Below are 22550 nucleotides of genomic sequence, written 5' to 3'. Positions count from 1 at the left end.
CCAATCAGGTCCAGCCTTCTCCTTCCCAATCCCTCCTCCCGGTACCCTGAGGTATGATTGTGCTAAGGACATCAACCCCAAGAGGGGGTGCGTGGGGCTCCCCTGGGGGCCGGCTGTTCCTACCAGACCCCCATCTCAACCTCGCTGCCCAGGAGGGTTTGGTCCCCAGGCTGCCTGACTCCAAAAGCCTGAGCTGCAACAGGTCGTGGGAACGGTGTTCTGCAGGGGCCTCCAGCTTCTCCATGCCCACTGTGCCTGTTAGCAACAGGTGGACGGCCTGCCATTAACCACCCCACCCCCAAATCACCGCTCTCTCTGTGACCTAGAGAGGATATGTAAGCCCCTCCCTTTGTTGAAATCATGAATTAAAATGCCATTATAGGAAAAATTAAAAACCTGCCAAGGAATACTGACATCCTTTACACCTCTCTGCTCCGCCTCCACTCTCCATCATTTTACCTGGTTGTATATTTGGCCTAATTTTCCTTCCTGTCCACGTTATTTTACATTTCCGTGTAATTCAATTTTACATACTTATTATCATTTAAAATCATTTTTAATGTAATTTCATGTTTCCATGTAATTTTAATCCAAGCATCCCATACAATGCTTAACCCATTTTCTCCAGTTTTTTGTTAAAAAAAAATTTTTTTTTTCCAGCTGCTGTGGAGCAGTTGTAAGAAGGGAGTTCTATAATGAACTCTTACAGACTCTTTATTTATGCGTTTGTCTGTAAAAGCTACTTGGGTAGCCAGACACAGTGATGCACACCTATAATTGCAGTGACTTCAGAGGCTGAGGCAGGAGGATCACAAGTTCGAGGCCAGCCTCAGTAATTTAATGAGACCCTGTCTCAAAAAAAAAAAAAAATAGCTCAGTGATAGAGTGCTCCTGGGTTTTATCCCCAGTACTAGGGGGAAAAAAACATCATAAAGATAGCTGGGTAGTATTCACTGAGACCACGTTAGATAAATCCCTTACCCATACTCCTTGGCTGCTGTGACTCTCCCCCTCCTCTGTGTCCTTTATGGCCACCACTGTTAGATCTTTGTATCACATCTGTTTCTTTGCCCCCTTGCCTTGGAGACATTTCCCAGGGGGCTAGTCCAGAGTGGAAGGAACAGATCAGCGACATTGTCAGGATGGGCTGCCCCTTGCCCAATTATCCTCCGAAAACAAACACACTTACAGAGCCGGGAGCCGCGGGCGGGCGCCGAGGTTTGTTTCTCGTTTGCTGCCCGGTAGGTGTCTCGGCCCTGAGCTGCTGCCGAGGCTGCCTCTTCAAGTTGTCCAGCTCCTCTGGACATTTCTGAGAGTATGTGGCACAGTGCACCTGCTTCCTGGGCCACCCTGTGCCTTGGCCTGGCCCCAGCGTGGAAGGCTGCAGCAGAGGGCGGCTCTGAAGCTGCTGTGGCTGTCGGGCGTCGGCCCAGATGGCTGTGCCCTGGGCTCTGGGGGTGACAGGCTTTCCTGCGTTGTGGTCACTGTTGCTTGCTGTGACCCCGCAGGCTCCCCTGGGTCTGGTCCCAGAAAGCCAGCTTGGGTCTCGTGCACGTGGGCAGGCTGTCTTTGCTCCTCAGTGAAGGGCAGGGCCGATGGAGGTCGGAGTGTGTGGTCAGCCCCTCCGAGGGCCTGGGGTCTGCAGGGGTCCCTCTGAACATCTCAGTCTTGTTTTTCCACAGGCAAATGGCATCTTGGGCATCATGGCTCTTATCACCCCAACTTCCGTGGTAAGAATTGCTGGGGATTCATTACTTGGGAAACAGAAAATGAGGCTGTCTGGGTGAGAGGCCCCGCTGGCTCCACGCATCCCGTCCTTGGGGTCATTCAGCCTAGGTCAGGACATCGTCGTTCACAAGGCCACTTGGGTGCATCTGGGGTGCCACTGCTGCCCCGTAGCCCCCAGCTCTCTTGCCAGTGGCTTCCTGGCCCCCTTCTTTGCTACCTGGTGCCCCATTATCCACCCACCCATCTTCATGTCGTCTCCTGGCTCTTTGCACCTCAGGGAACATCAGACCTGAGAGGTCCCAACACGGCTGCTCTGGAAAGAAGTGAAAATGGTCCCCTGGGTTGGCAGAAGCAGGGGCTGCGGGTCCCTGTAGGGGACACTGCCTCTGGCTCCTTCCTGCGGCTCTTTGCTTCTCAGACCTCTCCCCCTTGACCCTGGGGAAGAAGGCCAGGATGAAGTGGGCAGAGCCGATTCTGTGAAAGTCCTTGGCCGAATGATGGATCCCCTCAGTGACCAATTCACCAAGATATTAATGGTTTCCCAAAGTCTTTGGTGGTCTCCCGGGTCAGTGCCCCAGTATACAGCCAGGTTTCTCCCCAAATCTGGGGTCAGAGGACACCCATGGTCCAGACCAGGGGTCCCAGTAGACCTATGGGCTGTCTCCAAGAAGCAACCTGTTTTTGCAAGTAAACTTTCATGAAAGCCGCGGTACTGTCTGTGCACGGGTTGTGTATGGGGGCTTTTGTGCTCAAGCAGTAGAACCGAAAAGCCACAACAGAGACCATCTGGTCCGTAAAACCTAAAATATTTACTGTCTGACCCTGGTCTCGGCTCAGCCTGACATTAAATGCAGTGACATTTCAGGGTCGTGTGTTTACCTGTGAGGCATCCAAAAAATTTGCGCAAACCAGGTCAACATGGAACTTTCCATTTTCTTTTCCCTGGTACAACTGACGTTTGCTCGTCCTTCGGTGTACACCACCTACTGGGCTATCAAAGGTCTACCGTCCAGATTTAAGGAGTGCAGCGCCACTGGGGAGACCCATGTCACCACGCCCATGAGAAGTCTGCAGGCTGCTGCTCTAGGTCTGGGGAAGGAACGGAGGAGGGGACTGGGGGTTCCCTAGGAAACTGCCCAGCACTGGGCTGGGCGGGACTGACTCGGCTTCACCTGTGAGAGACGCGGAGCAGGGAATTCCAGGCAAAGCCACCAAGGCGTGAGGCATGTGGGAACTGGAGGTGACTTGGTCAGTGTAGGAAAAGTGCTCTGAGCAGGTGGCAGGCCCCTGGAGGGCCGGAAGGAAAGCGGAAGCCAGCCCTCCCTGTTCTCCAGACCTGGCGTTGGAGACCCTGGGTGAATGATATGCTTCCTGAGATTGGAGTTCCGTCCACCTCCAAGGAAACAGAGAGAGCCGAGGAACTCCCGGTGGTTGCCTTCTGCTTGGCCACTGGTTTTATCCTTTGTCAGAACAAAATGTCCACACCGCCATTCAGGTCTCCCACATCCTTCTCTCCCTGCCCTGCACACCACCCCCCCAGCCCCGATCCCATCGGCCCTCCCCAGCCCATCCTTCAAGAAGCATTTGAGATTCCTGCCCCGTCCCAACCCGGCCTCTGTGTCGGGGAGTGACTTCCTCTTCCGACTCACCTGCCCGTCTCTTGGGGCTTAAGCTACACACCTTATTTCCCCTTTAGATGGAAAGTCTCTTGAGGGTAGGATTCATCTTATTTTTTCCCCTTTACGTGTCAGGTGCTTAGTAGGTTTTCACCAAATGCTTACCTGAAGGTGTCCGTCTTTTCAGTAAGAGTGTTGGACAGTTCATTTCTCCTCAGCTCCTCCCAGCCTGGGTTAACTGGAATCACAAGGTGTTTTGCAAAAGTAGTCTTATAGCTGAAACTAGCAAAGTGATTTTTCTTTGCATACTTCAAAAGGATATTAATCAAATCCACTTTTAATTACATACTCCAGAGCACTGCAAGATTAAACCAGGGGATATTAAATTCCTGTCCTGGGTGTGAGAAGGCAGGCGTACAGAGAAGCAACAGAGCTGGTGTGCTAACGGGTTGGTTGCTTCTGTTCCAGGTTTTGACTACTACTTTGGGATTCCCTACAGCCATGATATGGGCTGTACTGATGCCCCGGGCTACGACCACCCTCCTTGCCCAGCATGTCCCCAGGGCAACGGCTCCTCGAGGTAAGGCTCTCCAGCACACCAGAAGACGGGGAAGCCTAAGGCTGCGGTCCACCCAGAGTCAGCAGGAGAAGCAGACAGGAGATTGTAAGACAGCGAATAAGTCAGAGTGTGTGTCCAGGGCAGGCTGAAATGCATTGTTTGCACTCTAATGCAAAGAGGAGAGCCACGGCGTATTTCTGATGGAATTTTCCAGTTCCTTGGATTGTTAGCTCCAATGGGGAGAGGCTTCTGCTGCCAAGGTCTCACACAGGTGGGGCCTCCCTCCTCCTCGGCCTGCTGGCTTGGCTCCTGGGCCACTCACCTGGCCCAGACACTGGACATAAGGAGAGAGGGAGGGTGGGGGGGGGGGAGAAAAGTACACAGAGAGCCTTTGGAGCTTCTTCCTGCCCAGAGCAGTTGGCCAGGATTCTGACATCGGAATGTCACGAAGACCCTAAATGGTGTTTTAAAAACATATTCGATAAAAAAAGTGCTCATGATATAACTGTAGGTGAAAAAGGAAGAGACAGTTTTAAGAAGGATCTTCACCACCTCTATCTCCACATCGTCAAGAGCGACTGCAAAGACATGTGCCAACACGTTAACAAGGGCTCACTCTGGTTGTCCAGCTAAAGGGTCTCATTTTCTTCTTTCTTCTTTTGTTTCCAAAAGGTTTTCCAATAAGCTCCCATGCAGTTATGGTCAGGGAAAGGTAATTAGTTGGGCATGGTGGCACACACCTGTAATCTCATGCCTTCTTGGGAGGCTGAGGCAAGAGGATCTCAAGTTAGAGGCCAGCCTCAGCAACTTAGAACTCCGGCAAGACCCGGTCTCAAAAAAATAGAAAGGGCTGGGGATGTAGCTCAGTGGGAGAGCACCCCTGGATTCACCCCCAGTACCCCCCTGAAAAACAGATCCTAAGCTGTACTCAGGTCAGGCGTCAGCACATGTCCTTTGCTCCATTTGTTCATGGGTCGCTGTGTGGTAATTTCCTAGGTCACAAGTGTCTGGGCCACCGGGGTATGTGAGTCTCAGCTGGTTCATTGGTAACAACAGTTAATATGATGGTGGCTGTTTGTTGAGAATTGTGACATTCTAGACATTCCCTCCGCTTAGCTATGATGCACATGACCACGGGGTGAGGCGGGTGTTCACCCTGCCCTCACAGAGCTGGGGAGGGAGAGGAATCAAGATTCCAGTCTGGTTCTCTGTGAGTTCAGGGCCTGCATCCTCCATGCTTGGTTCTTGAAGAAATGTAGAAATCTTCCAGGTGTGGTCACACACCTCGGGAACCCTAGCTACCCTGGAGGCTGAGGCAGGAGGACCGCAGCCTCAGCAACTGAGGGAGATCCTGTCTCAAAGTGAAAGGATAAAAAGGACTGGGATATCGCTCAGTGGTAGAGCACCCTTGGGTTCCATCCCCATCACGCCACGCCCCCCCCCCAGATGTAAATGATGGTGGAGTTGTAACAGATAACAAACAGCTGAAAAATTCAACCTAAAATGGAATTAGCATTACAACACCCAGCAGTAATAACCCTTTTTTTAAAAAAACAAAAAACTGTGCTCGGTCTGGCCTCACCTCCTGAGCCTCTCTAACGGGGTTTGCATTTACATAGGCAGAACAGGGAGTTTCAAGTTCTTCACAGGTTCCTGTCTGGGCTACTTCTAGGCCCCTTCCTTCTTCACGGTTCTCATCTTCCTCCCTCGTTCTCTGAGGGGATCGGGGCAGAGGGCTTGAGTATTTCCTAAATTCCTCTGCAAAGCATCTGTCACCTCCTTTCCTGCTCCTGGGGCGCTTCAGTAAGGAGACACCGACAACCTCAGGTCATGACCATGAGGCACGCTGTCGGAGCAGCCCGCTGGCGGGTGCATTTTAGTTTCCAAGACCCAGGGCAGAATTCGCTGTTCCTGGGAGTTGTTATCTATTGGGCTCCTCTGCCCCCTTTTCCCTCATTTGTTAAACTTTCTCCAGATTCTTCAGTCATGGTTCAGAATTAAAAATGCCCAACCCTTCTTATATCACCTCCTATCCTGACACTTGGTGTCCCAGGAATTCCTGACCATGGACTTGGGCATACCAGATGTCGCCCGGCCACACAGAGTCAGTGGAGAAAGCCAGACAGGGATTCTGGCTTTGAAATAAGCTGCCCTGGGCAGACCTCAGTGGATCTCCCTGAAAAACAGGAGCAGTAACATTCCCTGCTGTCAGCGTGTCAGCGTCCCCGAGTCTGGCAGGCCTTTCCAAGGACACAGAGCTCCATTCCAAGGGAACGGAGGATAGTGCTCTCTGTTGGTTTTACACCTGGGGGAGATGGCTGACTGGCAATGTCACTTGCAGCCAGCCTGTGCAGCGTTCTGGGTGCAGTCGTTGCAGTAAAGACTTTCAGGGTCCTCTGTGGCTCCTGAAGTCGGGCAAATGAAGACTTCCCTGTCTGTGGCCTTCATGCAGGAACCTTGAAAGGGACTGCTACCCGGACATCGCCCTTCCTCTCTACGAGAACCTCAACATCGTGGAACAGCCCGTGAACCTGAGCGGCCTCGCGCGGAAGTACGCCGAGAAGGCGACCCAGTTCATCCAGCAGGCAAGGTGAGGAGCCTGCCTCCCCGGTGCTGGCCCGTCCCTGCCCACCCCTCCGTGCATTGTGTGCCCTGACCTCAGCCCCACCAAGGCCATGACAATTTTGTGGTGTAGCCCAACAAAGAAGGATGCATGCATGTCTCCTGTAGGTAAAACGGGAAGACTATACCCCTGGAACCTCTGGTCCTGGTTAGAAGTTCCTCACTGATGTTTCTAGCATGTTTCTGGGAGTGTCTCATATCTGGCTTTGCTCACGTCCCACAGTCAGGATTATTCTGTCTTTCCTTACCAGACTGGAGGCTCCTCCTGGAGGAGGGTAGGGCCTCCTCCCCCATTCTGGGCACATTTGTTGAATTCGTCAGTTAGTGAGGTGTATTAGTTTCCTGTTGCTGCTGTAACAAATGACCACCAATTTAGTGGTTGAAGCAACAGTAACTTCCTCTCCTGCAGATCTGGAGGACAGATGTTGGAAATGAGTCTTTAGAGGACTAACATCAAAATGTCAGCGAGGCTGCTTGTTTCTGGAGTTTCCAGTGGAGAATTTTTCCTCCTCTCTTCTAGCTTCCAGTGGCTGCTGGCATTCCTTAGCTAATGGCCGCGTTATTCTGATCTTGACTTCTGTTGTTCCATTGCCATTTACACATCCGTTGTCAAATCTCCCTGGCTCCCTCTTTTAAAGACACTTGTGATTGCATTTAGGGTCCACCAGGAGAATCGAAGGTAATCTCCTGATCTCAGGATCCTTAACCTAATTGCACCTGTTAAGTCTCACCTGCCATATCAGGCAACATTCCCAAATTCCAGGAATTAGACCACAGGTATCTTTGGAGGTCATCATTCAGCCTGTCAAACAGGGTTACACATTTCTGCATCTACAGGGCCCAAAAGGTAACCTGAAAGAGCAAAGCAGGCTGAGTGGGAGGCATTAAGGAATGGCGGGGCCTGCGGTGAACATGCATGCATACACCCCATGTAAGGGAACAGCTGCCCCCTAGCTCCAGCTGCATAGTGTGATGGATGGGAATGTGAGCCTGGATTGCCAGGTTTTTCCCATTTCCAAGAGAGACAGGATATTTAGCTCTCATGTGAAATCTCATGAACTTCAAATGTTGTAACTTACAAATTAAAAATAACGAAAAGCAAAAAACAAAACCCACGCCACAGCGTGTCTCTAACACACCCTGCGTGTTGCGCGGCCTGCTGGTTTGCAGCCTCTGCCTGGTCAGAGCCAAGAGTGACCCAGTGTGTGCTCATCTTATCTTTCCTTCCAGATTGTAAACTCCTCAAGGGCCATGGAGCCATTTCCGTTAGGTCCACAGGCCTCACCCTAAAGGAAAAAAAAAAAATGTGCCGCATGACCATCTGCCTGTGCAGAATTAAGAGACTCCCCTGTGGATAGGGGTCAGCTCTGCTCCTCAGATGTGCGAGAATCTTCCACCCTTTGCTCAGCCATGCTGGGCTTTCCTGGAGAGGAGAGCCGGGGAGAGAGTGGGCAATCAGGGAGACCCGGTTATCAGGTTCTCTTGATGAAGCAATCCACGGCTGAAGGCCTGACTCTCAGGAGCAGCCTCTGAGGGCCTTCAAGGTCACACGTGAAGGGTTCAGCTGGACTTTTTTGAGAAACACTATTGATTTTTCTCAGATTGCTACTATAAAAAGGGCAAAGTCCCTTCTTTCCTCTGAAGAGTCAAACATCCCTGGAACTTTGAGATGGTTTTAGGCTGTCATGTACCACGGCCAGCGGATGCTTCACGGCAGGTGGGGACAATCTTGCTTTTGCAACGTCTCTAACAATACAGGGATATTTTTTTTTCTTTTTCTTTTCTTCTTCTTCTTCTTTTTTTTTCCTCCTCACCCCCCCAACCGAAGCTGGGGGATTGAACCCAGGGATGCTCTACCACTGAGCTACAACCCTAGTCTTTTTTTATTTTATTTATTGCTAAGTTACTGAGGCTGGCCTTGAACTTGTGATCCTCCTGCCTCAGCCTCCTGGGTTGCTGGGATTACAGGCCTGCACCACCACATCAAGCCTCAAACAGAGCAGGTTTCTGAGGGGGAGCTATGGCTGGGGACCAGGGACTGTTTAGGGCCTGCTGTGCCATGGGCATGGTCCCTGAGTGAGTTAAGACACACATGAGCTCCATTCTCCTCATCAAATGAAAAAAGAGTGAAGACTTTGCTAAGTCATTCATTAGGTAAAAGTCATGGATCCTGTTGGCTTTTCACTTTGTAGAAGGTGACTCTCAGGTTTCTTTGGGATTTAACCTGCTGATTCACCCAGGAGTCTCTGCGCCTCCACAGAAAAGGCCCCTAGACCCTCACTCCTTCCTTCTTCGGGACCCCACCCCACCTGCCCTTCTTCCACTTGGACCTGTTTGTCAGAACCCCCAGGTGCCCCTCGAGTGTGTCTTCCTGCTTATTCTTGGGAAGAAACCTCCCCCAGGACTCCTCTGAAGGGGTGTGTGGGGGGTACTGGGGACTGAACCGAGGACCTCCCACACACTAGACAAACACCCTACCTCCGAGGCAGGTCCCCAGCCTTTGAGAGTTTCCCTGGGTCTTCACTTCGTCTCAGTATTGCTGAACTCTGATCCTGGTCTGGGTATTTGAAGGCAAGGCTCTGATGGGAAAGTAGGCGTTCATGTCGTGGGCTCCTGGGTCGCGCAGGGAGGGTCTGGGACTGTGCGTGGAACCCGAACCAGTGCATTGGGATGGCATAAATGGTGGCTTAGGATATCTGGAGTCCGAGGCTTCTGGGAAGCTTAGTGTGTGGTCACTATCCCAGCGTGTTCCAGACTGTAGGTCCCCACCTAGGATCCTACCTGCAAGCCCTGACCGCTAAGGGGATGGGACTGCTTCACATGAGGTCATGAGGGTGGAGCCTCGGGATGGGGTTAGTGTCATCAGAAAAGGAAGAGCTGGGTACGGTGGCACAAGCCTGTAGTCCCAGCGACTTGGGAGCTGAGGCAGGGGGCTGCCGGGGTAGGAACAGCCTGGTGAGGTGCAGGAAGGTGGAGGAGGTGGAGTGGGAAGCTGGCAGACAGGCAGAGCCCCGGAGGGGGACGGGAGGCAGGGGAGAGACCGGTGTTGGAAGGTCACAAATGCCCACCGCAGTGTCGGGGTTGACCAGCAGGCTGCAGGGCACCCGGGAGGTTTCTACATGGAGAACTGTCGGATCAAGCGTGGGTTGGTGAAGGTGGCTATAACACAGGGTCCAGAGGGAGACGGAGAAGTAGAGGGGCAAGTGACTGCTGCTGCCTCCCTTCTAGAGATCCGAGGGGTCACCCCAGAGGCCAGCGGTGGGGAGCTGCCCCTCCCTCCCAGCTTGAGAGAAGCCCCACCTCACCCAGGCCTGCCTGTCTCTGGCCAGACACCAGCTGGCCACCCTCCTAGCGAGGGGACACCCTTGCCTGTTGTTCTGCATGTCCCAGCAGATGTTTTCTCAGGCTCGACTGACCCTGGTCTTCATCTTCAGCACATCCCCGGGCCCTGCCCGGCCTGCTGTCCTGGAATCTCCCCCCGGGCACTGTCCTCGGTATTTTTCTCTGCCCACCACTCTGCTTGTTTGGCCACACAAGTAGCCTGTTCCCTTTAGAGATCCCTGAAAACAGAGATAAGCCAACAGAAAAAAAAAAAACCATCATCCTGAGTCCCACACCCCAGAGATGACCCTTTCCACAGATCTGCATGTGTTCTTGCAGCCCTAACCCTCGGCCAGGGCGCAAACACATTTTGCCGCAGCTTCATTAAGGACGACTGAAGGAGACGTTTTTCAGGCATAAGTGGGAGCACACTAATAATCCGCCTTTTTTTTCACCCTGAGAGCACCCGGTCTCTCCCACTCTGCTTTCCATTCAGCCCAGACCCATGCTCAAGATGTGGCTTGGGAGACAGATGCCCCCAGGGACCCGTTTGTGTCCACCCTGCATGACAACTTTGTGAATCCTCATCTGTCCTCAGGATGCAGGAAAGAGGTCCCTCCCTGGGTACCAGGTACCCTCACCGCTGTGGCCTGCCTTCGCAACGACCAACAAACAAGCTGCTGTTCATTCAGCGCTTGCTGGGGGCAGTTAGTAATCGGAGCAGCTTTGTCGGGGGATATGGTTTCCCATCTTACAGATGACGGAGAATAAGTCAATTGCGTATAGTCAGAGTTGCCTAGCCATGAAATAAAAAAATCCCTTGATGTGGCCGCAGCCCTCCCAAGCCTGTGTCCTTCATCTTTCCACGCTGCCGCCCCTCGTTCTCCTCTGCCTCTTTGAACTTCTGGCCCCGGGTGCTAATGTGACTTTGATAAAGGTGGGAGTGTGGAGGGGGATGGCGGGGTGGGACCTGGGGTGGGCATTGCACCACGTGTGGTAGTGAGCTCCGGAAAACGGCCCCGGCCTGGAGGGAAGGCCTGTGTCTTTGGGGTAAATTCTCTCACTGCAGCTGATTTCTAGCCACCCACGAGATACCACCGAGGATGAAAATGAGCCACAGCACGCCATTACGTGGGAGTCACAGATCTGAATGTGGCACATACACGAACATGAAAATCGCTGCCTTAACTGTTTTGGTGTAAAGTTCTGTGGCGTTAAATAGAGTGACATTGCTGTGTGACCGTCACCCCTATCTCCCTCCAGAACACTTTTGTCTGTCCTAACCAACACTCTGCAGCTGTTGATCAGGAACTCTGACACCATCAAAGATGACGTCCTGCAGGGTGTACACCAACAGGTCCCTGGGGGCCTCGGTTTCCCTCCTTCCCCTCCTCCTTCCCCCTCCCTCCTTTCCCCTCCTCCTTCCCCCTCCTCCTTCCCCTCCTCCTTCCCCTCCTCCTTCCCCTCCTCCTTCCCCTCCTCCTTCCCCCTCCTCCTTCCCCTCCTCCTTCCCCCTCCTCCTTCCCCCTCCTCCTTTCCCCTCCTCCTTCCCCCTCCTCCTTCCCCTCCTCCTTCCCTCCTCCTTCCCTCCTCCTTCCCTCCTCCTTCCCCCTCCTCCTTCCCCTCCTCCTTCCCCCTCCTCCTTCCCCTCCTCCTTCCCCTCCTCCTTCCCCCTCCTCCTTCCCCCTCCTCCTTTCCCCTCCTCCTTCCCCCTCCTCCTTCCCCTCCTCCTTCCCTCCTCCTTCCCCCTCCTCCTTCCCCTCCTCCTTCCCCCTCCTCCTTCCCCTCCTCCTTCCCCCTCCTCCTTCCCCCTCCTCCTTCCCCCTCCTCCTTCCCCTCCTCCTTCCCCTCCTCCTCCCCCTCCTCCCTCCCCCTCCTCCCTCCCCCTCCTCCCTCCCCCTCCTCCTTCCCCCTCCTCCTCCCCCTCCTCCTCCCCCTCCTCCTCCCCCTCCTCCTTCCCCCTCCTCCTCCGCCTCCTCCTCCCCCTCCTCCTTCCCCCTCCTCCTTCCCCTCCTCCTTCCCCTCCTCCTCCCCCTCCTCCTCCCCACTCCTCCTCCCCCCTCCTCCTCCCCCTCCTCCTCCCCCCTCCTCCTCCCCCTCCTCTTCCCCCCTCCTCCTCCCCCCTCCTCCTCCCCCCTCCTCCTCCCCCCTCCTCCTCCCCCCTCCTCCTCCCCCTCCTCCTCCCCCCTCCTCCTCCCCCTCCTCCTCCCCCTCCTCCTCCCCCCTCCTCCTTCCCCTCCTCCTTCCCCTAAGGACAAGCACAGTCCCCATCAGTGGACCTCGGGGGACCGGCATGCAAGAATCTCCCAGGGCACGGCTAAGGCTGGGGGTGATGTGGACCAGAGTGAGCTCAGGAGAACACGGGGATGAATTGAAAGCCGAGTGTCTGGGGGAACTGGTGAATAAGGAGCCCTGCTTCTGTCCGCACCCTGTGAGTGTACTTGATTGAGCCTACTCACCCACCCCTCTGTGTGCTTTAACAGACGCCCTCCTGTGGGCATGGCCTGCGGGAAGGGCCTCCACCAGGGGCCCTCTACAGAAGAGGACAGGTAGTGGTTCTACAGCTGCTCTTACCTGGGGATGGGGTAGAGACAGGCAGTTTCTGAGCGATACCAGAGGCCACAGGGCCTTTGCATGGAGAGGAGGAGGAGCTTGGACAACACGGGTCCCCTGTAGTATGTTCTAAGTAAACGCTGAAGGACTGTTACTACAACATTCTCGTTTAGAACCTGCTGACCAGATGAGCTCTACATTTCCTTAGAAGGTTACAGATAAATGTTTCCTTGAGCCCGTGGCAGACCCTTTGGGGGGTCCCCCAGGTCAGGGGGGATCCCAGAGGCACAGTTACCTCCCGTGTCCCCCTTTGTTTCAGTGCCAGTGGAAGACCCTTCCTGCTCTACGTGGGCCTGGCCCACATGCACGTGCCCCTAGCTGTGGCTGGACCACAGGCAAACCCACGGGGCCAAAGCCCATACCGCGCGGGTCTCCGGGAGATGGACAGCCTGGTGGGTCAGATCAAGGACAAAGTCGACCACACGGCGAAGGAAAACACACTCCTCTGGTTTACAGGTAAAGTGGTGAGAGCCAGCGGGCCTGGCTGCGTGCCCTGGGTAGCCCTGCACCTGCCCCACGGAGAGCAGAGCCTGGTCAATGGTCCTCTTTAATGGGGCCAAGGCTCGCTTTGAACTTGGGGCCTGATGACGGTGGTTGGCTTCCATGTGAGCATGTGTCTACTGGGCACTCGATGGCTGGGCCCTGGAAAGGTCTGTCTGAATGTGCTTCTCGCTGGCCCCATGTGTGGTGAGGAGGGTCTCCCAGGTCTTGCTCTTAGTTGCCAATGAATGACTTTGACCTTGTGAACTTCTTGGTGCCGCTCAGCAGCCTCCTGGTCCCAAAGACTCCAGGTGCTATTGGTCGCCAGGTCGTATCTTTTGGCTGAGTGACCCTCATGGAGCTGAAGTAGTGACCCCTCTAAAGGGCCCATACCTGGATTGTGTGTCGCAGATCCCTTCCTAGAACCAGGGCAGTGGTAAAAGCACTGCTTTGGGGTCAAGTCCGGACCTGGGTTTGAATCCGTATCTACTGTTGGGAGAGTGATTGTAACACTCTAAGCTTCAAAAACTTGGGCTTCTAGTAGAACCTACTCCACGGCGTGTTGGGAGCTTACGAGAGGCTGGACAGGAAGCAGTAGGTGCATAATAGATGCTCAGTGAGTAGTTGTTGGCTGGTGCCGATGCCTGTGCTATTGGGATGGCTAAACCCATAAGCAAGGCGAGCCATGTAAGGCGAGAGGCTCGGGGGGCCTGGCCGAGGCAGGGAGCCCCTCCCCGGCAGCTTAGTAAGACAGCCCTTGTCAAGGGCGCTTGCTTCTTCAAGGGGGGGGGGGCTCAGGGTTATTTCTACAAGTCCTTCCCTGACTAGCCTCCTGCTGTGCACGGGACTGTAGGGCCAAGGAGGGAGAGTTGGTGAAAGTGTCCCCCAGCCACTGACCATTGGGTGTTGCTTTTCTGGTTTCTAGGAGACAATGGCCCGTGGGCTCAGAAGTGTGAACTGGCAGGCAGCGTGGGTCCCTTCACTGGACTGTGGCAAATCCATCAAGGTAGAGGGCTCAGCTGGGGCCAGCGGAGCCCGCTGCGGGAGCCGGCTCGGCTGGACGAGGGGTTCTGCCTGGGGGTGGGGTTCTGCCTTGGGGCATCACTGTGAAACAGGGACACAGGGACTCACCAGCCACCGGCTCCCAGAGAGGGAGAAACGAGCTGGGATGGGGGTCAAAGGTCCGTTCAGCCTGGACCATGCCTTTCTAGCCTTCTCTCCCAGGAGGCCCCTAAGAGGACCAGCCTTTGGCCTCAGGAGGCAGTCCACAAACCTTGCAATAAGTATGCGTTGCTCTTCTCCTCCTCTTCTCTCCTTTCCTTGTCTTCCGTTTTCATCCTCCTCCTAGCCATTAATTTATTTCATTCATTTAAGAAACATTGAGTGGACCCTTATGCAAGTGAAAGGTAAGTAATAACAGCTCCATTTCTAGATGAAGACAGACTCTCAGAGAGGTTAAGTAACTTGCCCAAGGTCACACAGTTTATGAGACAGAGCCAGGCTTGCCACACAGTTAATGTTGGTGCCCTCCCTGCTACACCTCCCTGCCTCCAGCTCAGGTTCTGTTTAAACATCTTCCAGCCTCCAGCTCAGCTCCCATCTGCTCTGGGAAAGTTCCCCACAGGGACCTCAGCCTCCTGAGAGCAGGTCCATACTGGGTACAATGTGGCATATGGACCAAAGGCTGGAAAAATATGTTGCCTTTTGATACATTGCTTCCTCCTGTGAGCATTCGTCTTAAGGAAATAATTAACCAAGGGCATGACAATGTATGTAAAATGAGTGGTCATTGCAGCATTTATATATATATATATAGAATAGCAGGGCATAATCCCCACATCAGCAAGAGAGGAGTGTCTAGAGCAATCGTGATACGTCCATTTAAAGGAAAACTCAAGGCCAGGTGCAGTGGTGCGCGCCTGTGATCCGAGCAGCTCTGAAGGCTGGGGCAGCAGAATCACAAGTTCAAAGCCAGCCTCAGCAACTCAGCAAGGCTCCTTAGTGAGACCCTGTCCCTAAATTTAAAAAATATATTAAAAGGGCTGGGGCTGGGGCTCAGCAGTAGAGCACTTGCCTAGCATATATGAAGCGCTAGGTTTGATCCCCAGCCCTACAATAAATAAAATTAAAATTTTAGAAGGTGCTTATATCCAAGGGCTTCTGAGACAAGACTGCCCGTACCGAGGACTGTCCATGACAGAGTGTTAAATCTGGGCTCCCACTCCGTGCTGAGCAAGAGCCCCTAGCTGTCCCCAGGCAGGGGGACTCACATCCCGTTAGCTCACGGCTGCTCCTAGTTCCTGGGCTTCCTTGTCCCCAGCGTCTGGTGGTGGGAAGGAAATGCTGGTCATTCGTTTTTACTTTTCTGCTTCAACCTGGCAACCCTTGGATCAGGTCCCTGGAGAACTTCACAAGCAAGGGACTGTCAGGCCGGGGTCCTGTCTTGGGTCCAGAGCTTTGAGTCAGGGGTCTGGAGAGCCGGACCTCACCCTCACCTGCAGTGATTGGACCACTTTATCTCTTGGGCCTTTGGTGTCTATATGGATCTTTGGGGTTCCCTCCAGTTCAAAAAGGCAGGGGTTTAGTTCTGATTCCTGGAGATAAACTGAGGAGATACTGGGGAGGACAGAAGTGTGGGGGGAATGTACTGAATTCCTGCAAGCAAATAGCCTAGAGGAATACAGTATATCTGGGAGTGGTTTGTTGCATGAGCTGATTTTGGGGGGGCCGCTGGGCATTGAACTCAGGGCACCTTACCACTAAGCCATATTCCCAGCCCTTTTGAATTTTTTATTTGGAGACAGGGTCTCACTAAGTTGCTTAGGGCCTCCCAGATTGCTAAGGCTAGCGACAAACTTGTGATCCTCCTGCCTCAGCCAGGATTCCAGGTGTGTGCCCCGATGCTCGGCTAAGAAGGCATTTTGAGTCAGTGACTGTGTTTTCAGGATGTAGACTGGGCCCTGTTCTTTGGAAAATTTTACCCAATAAGAAATTCATTTCCCAGCGGGGTAACCTCCATCCCCCCTTCCTTTCTTTTTCTAAGCATTTGTTGAGCACCTACTCTTTCCTGGTCTCAGTGCTGGGGATACAAAGATCAACAAAGCCCCTGACCTCAAGCAATGGCAGGCTGTCGGGGATCCTGCCCAAATGCCGTGCTGACCCAGGAGGACCAGGCTGGCCCTGGAGGCTTTACATTTCTGTCCTAGGTGATGCCATTGTAGCTGGTCTAGAGATCACACTTTGGAAAACCAATTTAGGACATCCATGTCTACACCCTAGGAGTCTAGAGTCCTCCAAGTCTAGAACTTCCAGCTCTGGTCCGTGACTGTCAAAGTGTGGTCCCTGGACCAGCATCGTTGGTGCTCCCCAAGAACTTCTTCACGGGGGATGGGTCCCGGCAACCTGAGGGTTAGCTTGTCCTTCAGATGATGATACGGGTTAAAATTCGAGAGCCATCTGTCTGGAGTAACACTGCTCAGTATAGGAGACACTAACCCCATGTGCCTGTTTAAATCAAAATGAATGACAATCCAATTCCTGACCCTAGCCACACTTCCACACGTGGCCAGGGCTGCCATATTGAATAGTGCAAATGGGCCTCCACTTGGTGGCTGGAGTTTTGAAGCCTGACTAGGAGACAGACAGGGATGTGTAGGGAGAAGGTTCTGGGCAGGGAGGGAGTGGCACAGCCGGGAGCTACTCTCTGGAGCCACCCAGGGTCTATACATCTGGGGCCTGTGGCATCCAGGTAGAATAAGGAGAGACAGGGTCAGTATTTGAAGGCCTTTTCTTTAAGGCAGAATGATTTTGGCCTCAATTTTTTTAAAACGTTGTGAAATTGTGGGATTTAAGAGTGAAAATGACATGATTTAACTTTAGAAATCGAGGTGAAATTCATAGCCCATTAAATGAACCATTTTGAATTGTCCAGTTCGGTGGCATTGACCACATTCACAGTGTTATGCCACCACCCCGTCTGTGAGGTCCCAAGACATTGTCTTACTCCCCGAGAAAAGCCTGTACCCTTCCGACTGTTGCTCCCCGCTCCACCCCCTGCCCCCAGCACACCATTCAGTTAACCTCAGTGGGGCTGAGAATAGGGAGCGCGGGCCCTGGACTCATTTCCATTGAACCAGAAACTATAAACCAGAGAAGCCAGAGACAGAATCTCCAGGAACAGCCTCACTTTAGTGGGAAGAGACCTCTTTATCGCATTCACCAGCTGGGCCAGATGAGGAAACCGAGGCCAAGGAGGATGGAGGGCTGCCCCCAGGAAAGGCAGGAGTCCGGGGGACCCTGTTATCTGGCCTCTGCTGGCCCCGTCCTCAGCCCATGTGACTACCCTTACTCAGGCCTTTTTATATCCCAGCAACCGCTCAGCTGCTCTGAACCTCTCGGTCGTTAGGAACTCGCCTTTAGCCCCTGTGACGGGCTGAGCCTTCCTAGGTCTGTGGGAGGCAGAGTGGAAACATGGAGAGAGCTGACCTCTTTGGAGGCCCAGACGGGCCAGCGTCCCCACTGCGACCTCGTCAGCGTAGGAAGCTTGGTTTCCTCTTCTGTCCTGTGGGCCGGTGGACCCCCCGTTCAGTGTGGGGAGACTCATCTGGGGTACTGCCTGGGCCACCCACCCTCCTGCTTGGCCTCCACGGATAATCTCCATTAGACTGCTGCTGCTTCCCAGCAGAAAGGACCTGGTGTACCCCACCAAGAGAGGGGCTGAGGGGGGGTCGGAAAATGCCCTGAGAAAGGTTTTCCCGCGGACGAACCAGGCGGCTTAAATAACACGGTGACCATGTTCTGGGCCCTCTGTCTTGGGAAACTTGGCTCCTTGAGTCATCTCCTGGCCACACTGTATTTGGAGCAGGGCTTTGTCACAGACCTGTGACATGATAAGGTATCTGTGGGGCACGGCACTTGTGTGGTGGGGCTGGATGCCACTCTCAGGGGACTCCGAGAGCCGACTCTGAAAGGCAGTTTCTTCGGGGTAACACTTGCTCATTCCAGCCAGCTTCCTGCCAACTCTTCCACGGCCCCCTTCCTCCTGACACTGCGGGGATTCTGGGAAGCTGGGCAAAACCCTGCATGGAACCTGCGTGCCGTGGGGCGGGAGCCACCTTGTGGGTCAGGGGCTGGGGTTTCTCTGGACCACCTGCTCTTCCTCACCCAGGTTCCCGTAAGTGGGAAGCCTGCCCATCCTGCAGCAAGGGGCCCCGTCTCAAGAGCACACAAAGGAGAGAAGATAGTCAATGTTTTCGCAACGAGTAGGACAAACAGTACCGGGCCGCTTCTTTCTCCCCGAAGGCAGCCTGCTAGACAGACCACGCGCTGTCTTCCCCTGTTCCCGGGCCGGCCCCCTCCTCGTCCCTTTCCGGGCCAAGCCGCGGCTCAGCTGATGGGATGAGGCAGCGTCTCCTGGAGTCCTCTCCTCGCCGACCCGTGCTGGAGTGAGGATGCTGCCCTTGGCTGGCCCTGGCCCCGCCGTCGGGAGGAGGAGAAAAGGGCCAGGATGCAGGGGTCTGTCCCCAGGAGCCAGGCCGGAGTCACTCCCGCTGCCCCCGGGGCAGGAGGCCTGGCCAGGGCGCCAGCCTCCGTCTCACTCTGAACCTGCTTCCTCCCCGGCCAGGCCGGCACCTTGTTCTCCCCAGGACTGCTCCTGTCTGGAAACCTCCCTGGTTTTGTTTGAGGAGCAGAACTGTTCCTTCTCCCGGGTGATGAGGAAACATTGTGTGGCGTTTGGCGTGGGCACCTCTGGGAGGCCTGGGCTGGGTGAAACCCGATGCTATCAGGGCCTTACGTAACGCTCCCCACTGGGACAGGCCTCTGCGCCCTGGGCTTTCGCTCCAGCGTGAGGCAGGGGGTAGGGCAAGGAAAGGTCAGAGATGCTGGGGGGACAGCGAGGGACAAGGCTCATGGCTGTTGGCTCTGGCCAGGGCGGGGCCTGCAGGTGAGGACCCAGCGGAAGTCCAGCTCTGTCTCTTTCTGGACGAGGGCCACCGGGCTTGGTGGAATGTCCTCACTATCATGCTCAAGGCCACCCTAGGCCAGCAATAGCCCTGTGTTTCTAGAAAACCAGTAGACCACAGGTGTCCTTGGTGAGGGCACGAGTCTATATTTAGAAACCAAGCTGGCTTCTCTGGAAGGTTATGGAATGTGCATTCCTCAGGACATGGGTGCAGAGGAGCCACAGATGTTCATGCCTTCGTGGGACGGGCAGGTGACACACCGGGGCATGCACACGGTCCTCTTCTTTTTTATTTTTATTTTTTGGCAGTGCTGGGGATCGAACTCGGGACCTTGCACGTTCTAGCAAGGGCTCCACCACTGGGCCACATTCTTAGCCCACCTGTGCTATTGCCTACCTGTAGATCATTCTTTTATTTTTCTGAGAGAGGAATTGGCATTTGTTGGACACTTTGGGGACAGGCTCTATACCAAAGAACCTTTCATATCCATGGTCTTAGGTGACTGTTCCCATACCCTGTACCCACAAGAGCCTCTCCCCACCTCATGGCCCAGAGGCTTGATACCTGAGAGAGGTTTCAGATACTGCCCGAGGCCATGTGACGGGAAGGAGCGGCCCTGGAGTTAGGACTCAGCTCTGCCTGGCTCAGAGGCATCCTCCTGATGACCCTGCCGGTGCTCTTCCAACTCTGGTCTCCGGCCCGTTGGCAGTAGAATCTTCTAGAACCAGAACCCCACCCCAGACTTATTGAATTAGATTTTTCAGGGGATAGAACCCAGGAGTCGGAATCTGAAATCAGTCCTCTCCGGGTAACTCTACTGGATGGAGACATTTGCACACCTCCTTCCGGGGGACACTGCCCCTGTGAGTCAGGGAGGAGTGGCAGAAAGGCCGCTGTCCCCAGGCGTAGGCAGGGGTGAGTCTTGCCCAGTCGGCCTTGTCACGATGCGTCGCGGAATGCCACTTTACTTCTGTAGCCAGGGAAGAAGCAGTAAGCAAAGTCATGAATCATGGTTCCGTTTGTATTTTGGTTACTGAGGCTAAATATTTATTTCTTTAAGTAAGAGGTTCTGCTTTAATTAGAGTCGCGAGTAACCACAGATGCATCGAAATGCATTCTCACGGGCCATAAGACGAACATCTCTCAACCAACGCCCAAAAGCAAGGCGCTCACATTTTTCAATGGATCAGTGAACTTGGATCAGAGTATTCAGGCTTATCTGAACCAAGCAGGAGCTTTCGAAATGGAGAAGTGCACAGAAGTTTAATTTGTATTGTTCTTGCTGGCTGTAACTTATCAGGTCCCATTTATGATGCGGTGGCATAAAAGTGTAAAGGTGTGGGCAATCTAAAGCCTGTGATCCAGAAGGACGTAAGCTATATTTAGTTTTGAAATGGGTCCACTTCCTGATCTGACCAGGGATGGACACTCCCTTACATTCAGTCATTGGGAGACCCTCGAAAGATAAATCACATCTGTAGGAAAAGGGCAATTTAGCCTGGGCGATTTTGTAAAAGCTCCGCCAGTGATTCTAACTGTATTTATGGATGGGAATTGCTGCCCTAGAAGGCTCAGTAGCGGGAGGGCGTTGGCTGGGCAGTTAGACCTGGCTTTGGATTCTGATTCTACCATTTGCTAGCTGTGTGACCTTGTGTGAATCATTGAACTTCTCTGAACTTTGGTTTCCTGACCTGAAAAAAATGGAGGTAAGAGCGCCTGGCTCGGAAGTTTGTCGTACGGATTCAATGGCATAGTGCAGGGAAGAACCTGACATGATGCTTAGGAGCACTTAACTTGGTGTTTGGTGAGGGCACAATTAATAAGAGAGATTATTGGTAATGTTAATATTATGCTTAACTCAGAATGGGTTTCTGTGAGTAGGAGCATGGATCACTGAAGAACATTGGCAGGACAGGGCAGCTCTTCTGGACTTTGGCCATTGCTGGTGAAGATAAACCACAGCAAACAAGATTCTGTGCAAGCACATGCAGCTAGTCATTAGACTCCAGAGCCCTGGGGACCCACAGAGAATTCTAGTCGGATCATTTTTTGTCTTCCTCTAGCAGAGCCACCGAGAACCTGGGATTTGGAGCAGGATAGTGTCCGTGTTCTGGGGGATGAGTATTTTTTTCATAATTGCCCACACTTGAGGACCCTTAAGCTAAATTCCCCCTTGACAGCAGAGTCTAGGGGCCTGTGACCAGTGTGGCTTGAATCTAATTGGGTCTTGCTGTTTAAGGCAAGGTGCAGTTGGATCCGCTGACCAGCCCTGACAGCATTGAGAGAGATTTGTCGCTGAGTGGCCACCCTGAGGGTCTTCTCTGAGCTGAGCGATCTTGTTCTCTTCTCCCTGAATCTCTGCATGGGGGTTGTCCACTTTGCTGACACCTACATGCTGTATCCTGGCTGAATTCCTCCCCATCCCTCCAGCCATCCCTTTGCTGAAAGAAGACAACACAGCGAGATTCTTCTCTCTGAAAAACATATTGACAAGGTCAGTCACCTGCAAAAGGGTGGCACAGAGGGTCATGGCAACCAAGCTGAGCCTCTAAGAGTGAAGAACAATTAGCATATTTACTAATTAGGGGCCAGTTGACCCTTCTGGAAACGTCCTGGGGTCCAGGACTGAACCCTGTGTCCACTGCCTGTCGCAGAACAGACCCGTGGCTCTTGCCTTCTGGAACCCAAACTTTGACCTTTTCTTAGCATCTGGCCTCAAAGGTTACTCAGGTCCATTTCAACACGGTGCCCCGTGGACATGCAACTCCCCAGAACTCATCACCCAGAACACGGACACTATCCTGCTCCAGATTCACACAGCCATGCCCCAGGTGTCCACCCAGATGACCCTCCTGGGCTGGGAATTCTGCACAGAGCCTCAGCACCTCGCACCTGCGAGGCTCGCTCCTGGCCTTTTGGCCTCCGGCATTCCAAAGCCACATGGAAATGAGTTTATGCTCCCTGTACTTCGCGATTCTCCGCCCCACGTGCGTGGATATTTGGAAAAGACTCCGTAGGAATTCTCTGGACGGGAAGACTGTATTTGAGAAACGCTGGGCGAGATCAAAGGGCTTCTCACTCAGCCTGCAGAGACCTCAGCCGGTTTCTGGAGCCCCACACCCTTCAACGTAAACAGGGCCTAGGACCCGGGTGGTTTTGTGATCTGCTTCTTGGGTTCTGGGGCGGGGGGCGATTTCCAGAGCTGGTGATGAGAAGGTCCTGAGAATGCTGAGCATTTCCGGTGTGGGGTGCTGGGCCAAGGACATCAAAGGTCCGGTTGGTGGCAGTGTGAGTGCACAAGGACAAAGCCTTCATCTGGATTCCCCTGCCCACCCCCCACCCCCGCCCTCCATTGCTTTTATTATTCACACCAGCCAAACATGGGGAAGTCGCATGACTGCAGCGTGTGCGAGCCACATACAGCGCTCGCCTTGGCACCGCTTTTTACACGCGAACTTGGTGGAATTCCTGGCCTCTGGCTCAACCAGGATGAGGGCAGGGTGCGTGGGAGGGGCAGGATGGTCATGGTTAATGCAGTGCCACATGTCTTCAGGATGTTTCCATAAAGCCTGACCTCATCTCTTCCAGCCCGCTGGTTATCATTACAGTGGTGGTCACTTTTGACTTCATGGTTACAAAAACAATCCC

The 22550-nt window shown here is 53.7% G+C and overlaps 1 protein-coding gene across 5 annotated transcripts in view; it reads left to right on the top strand.

Annotated features, from left to right (window-relative positions):
• Window positions 1-22550, top strand: part of Arsg (arylsulfatase G) — a 116609-nt gene that overhangs the window by 66723 nt on the left and 27336 nt on the right. For 3 of the 5 annotated variants that reach the window (XM_077110591.1, XM_077110590.1, XM_077110592.1), the window contains exons 4-8: window positions 1683-1730; window positions 3813-3924; window positions 6356-6493; window positions 12719-12915; window positions 13865-13945. In XM_077110591.1, coding sequence (XP_076966706.1) covers window positions 1683-1730; window positions 3813-3924; window positions 6356-6493; window positions 12719-12915; window positions 13865-13945 — 576 coding nt within the window. Of the gene's footprint in view, window positions 1-1682; window positions 1731-2747; window positions 2816-3812; window positions 3925-6355; window positions 6494-12231; window positions 12278-12718; window positions 12916-13864; window positions 13946-22550 lie in introns of those variants that run through there. The other 2 variants (XM_077110593.1, XM_077110594.1) reach the window with 2 other exon arrangements.

The sequence above is a fragment of the Callospermophilus lateralis genome, chromosome 11 (assembly GCF_048772815.1).
Source record: "Callospermophilus lateralis isolate mCalLat2 chromosome 11, mCalLat2.hap1, whole genome shotgun sequence".
Classification (NCBI taxonomy): domain Eukaryota; kingdom Metazoa; phylum Chordata; class Mammalia; order Rodentia; family Sciuridae; genus Callospermophilus; species Callospermophilus lateralis.
This window is presented reverse-complemented; position numbering and strand designations above follow the sequence as displayed.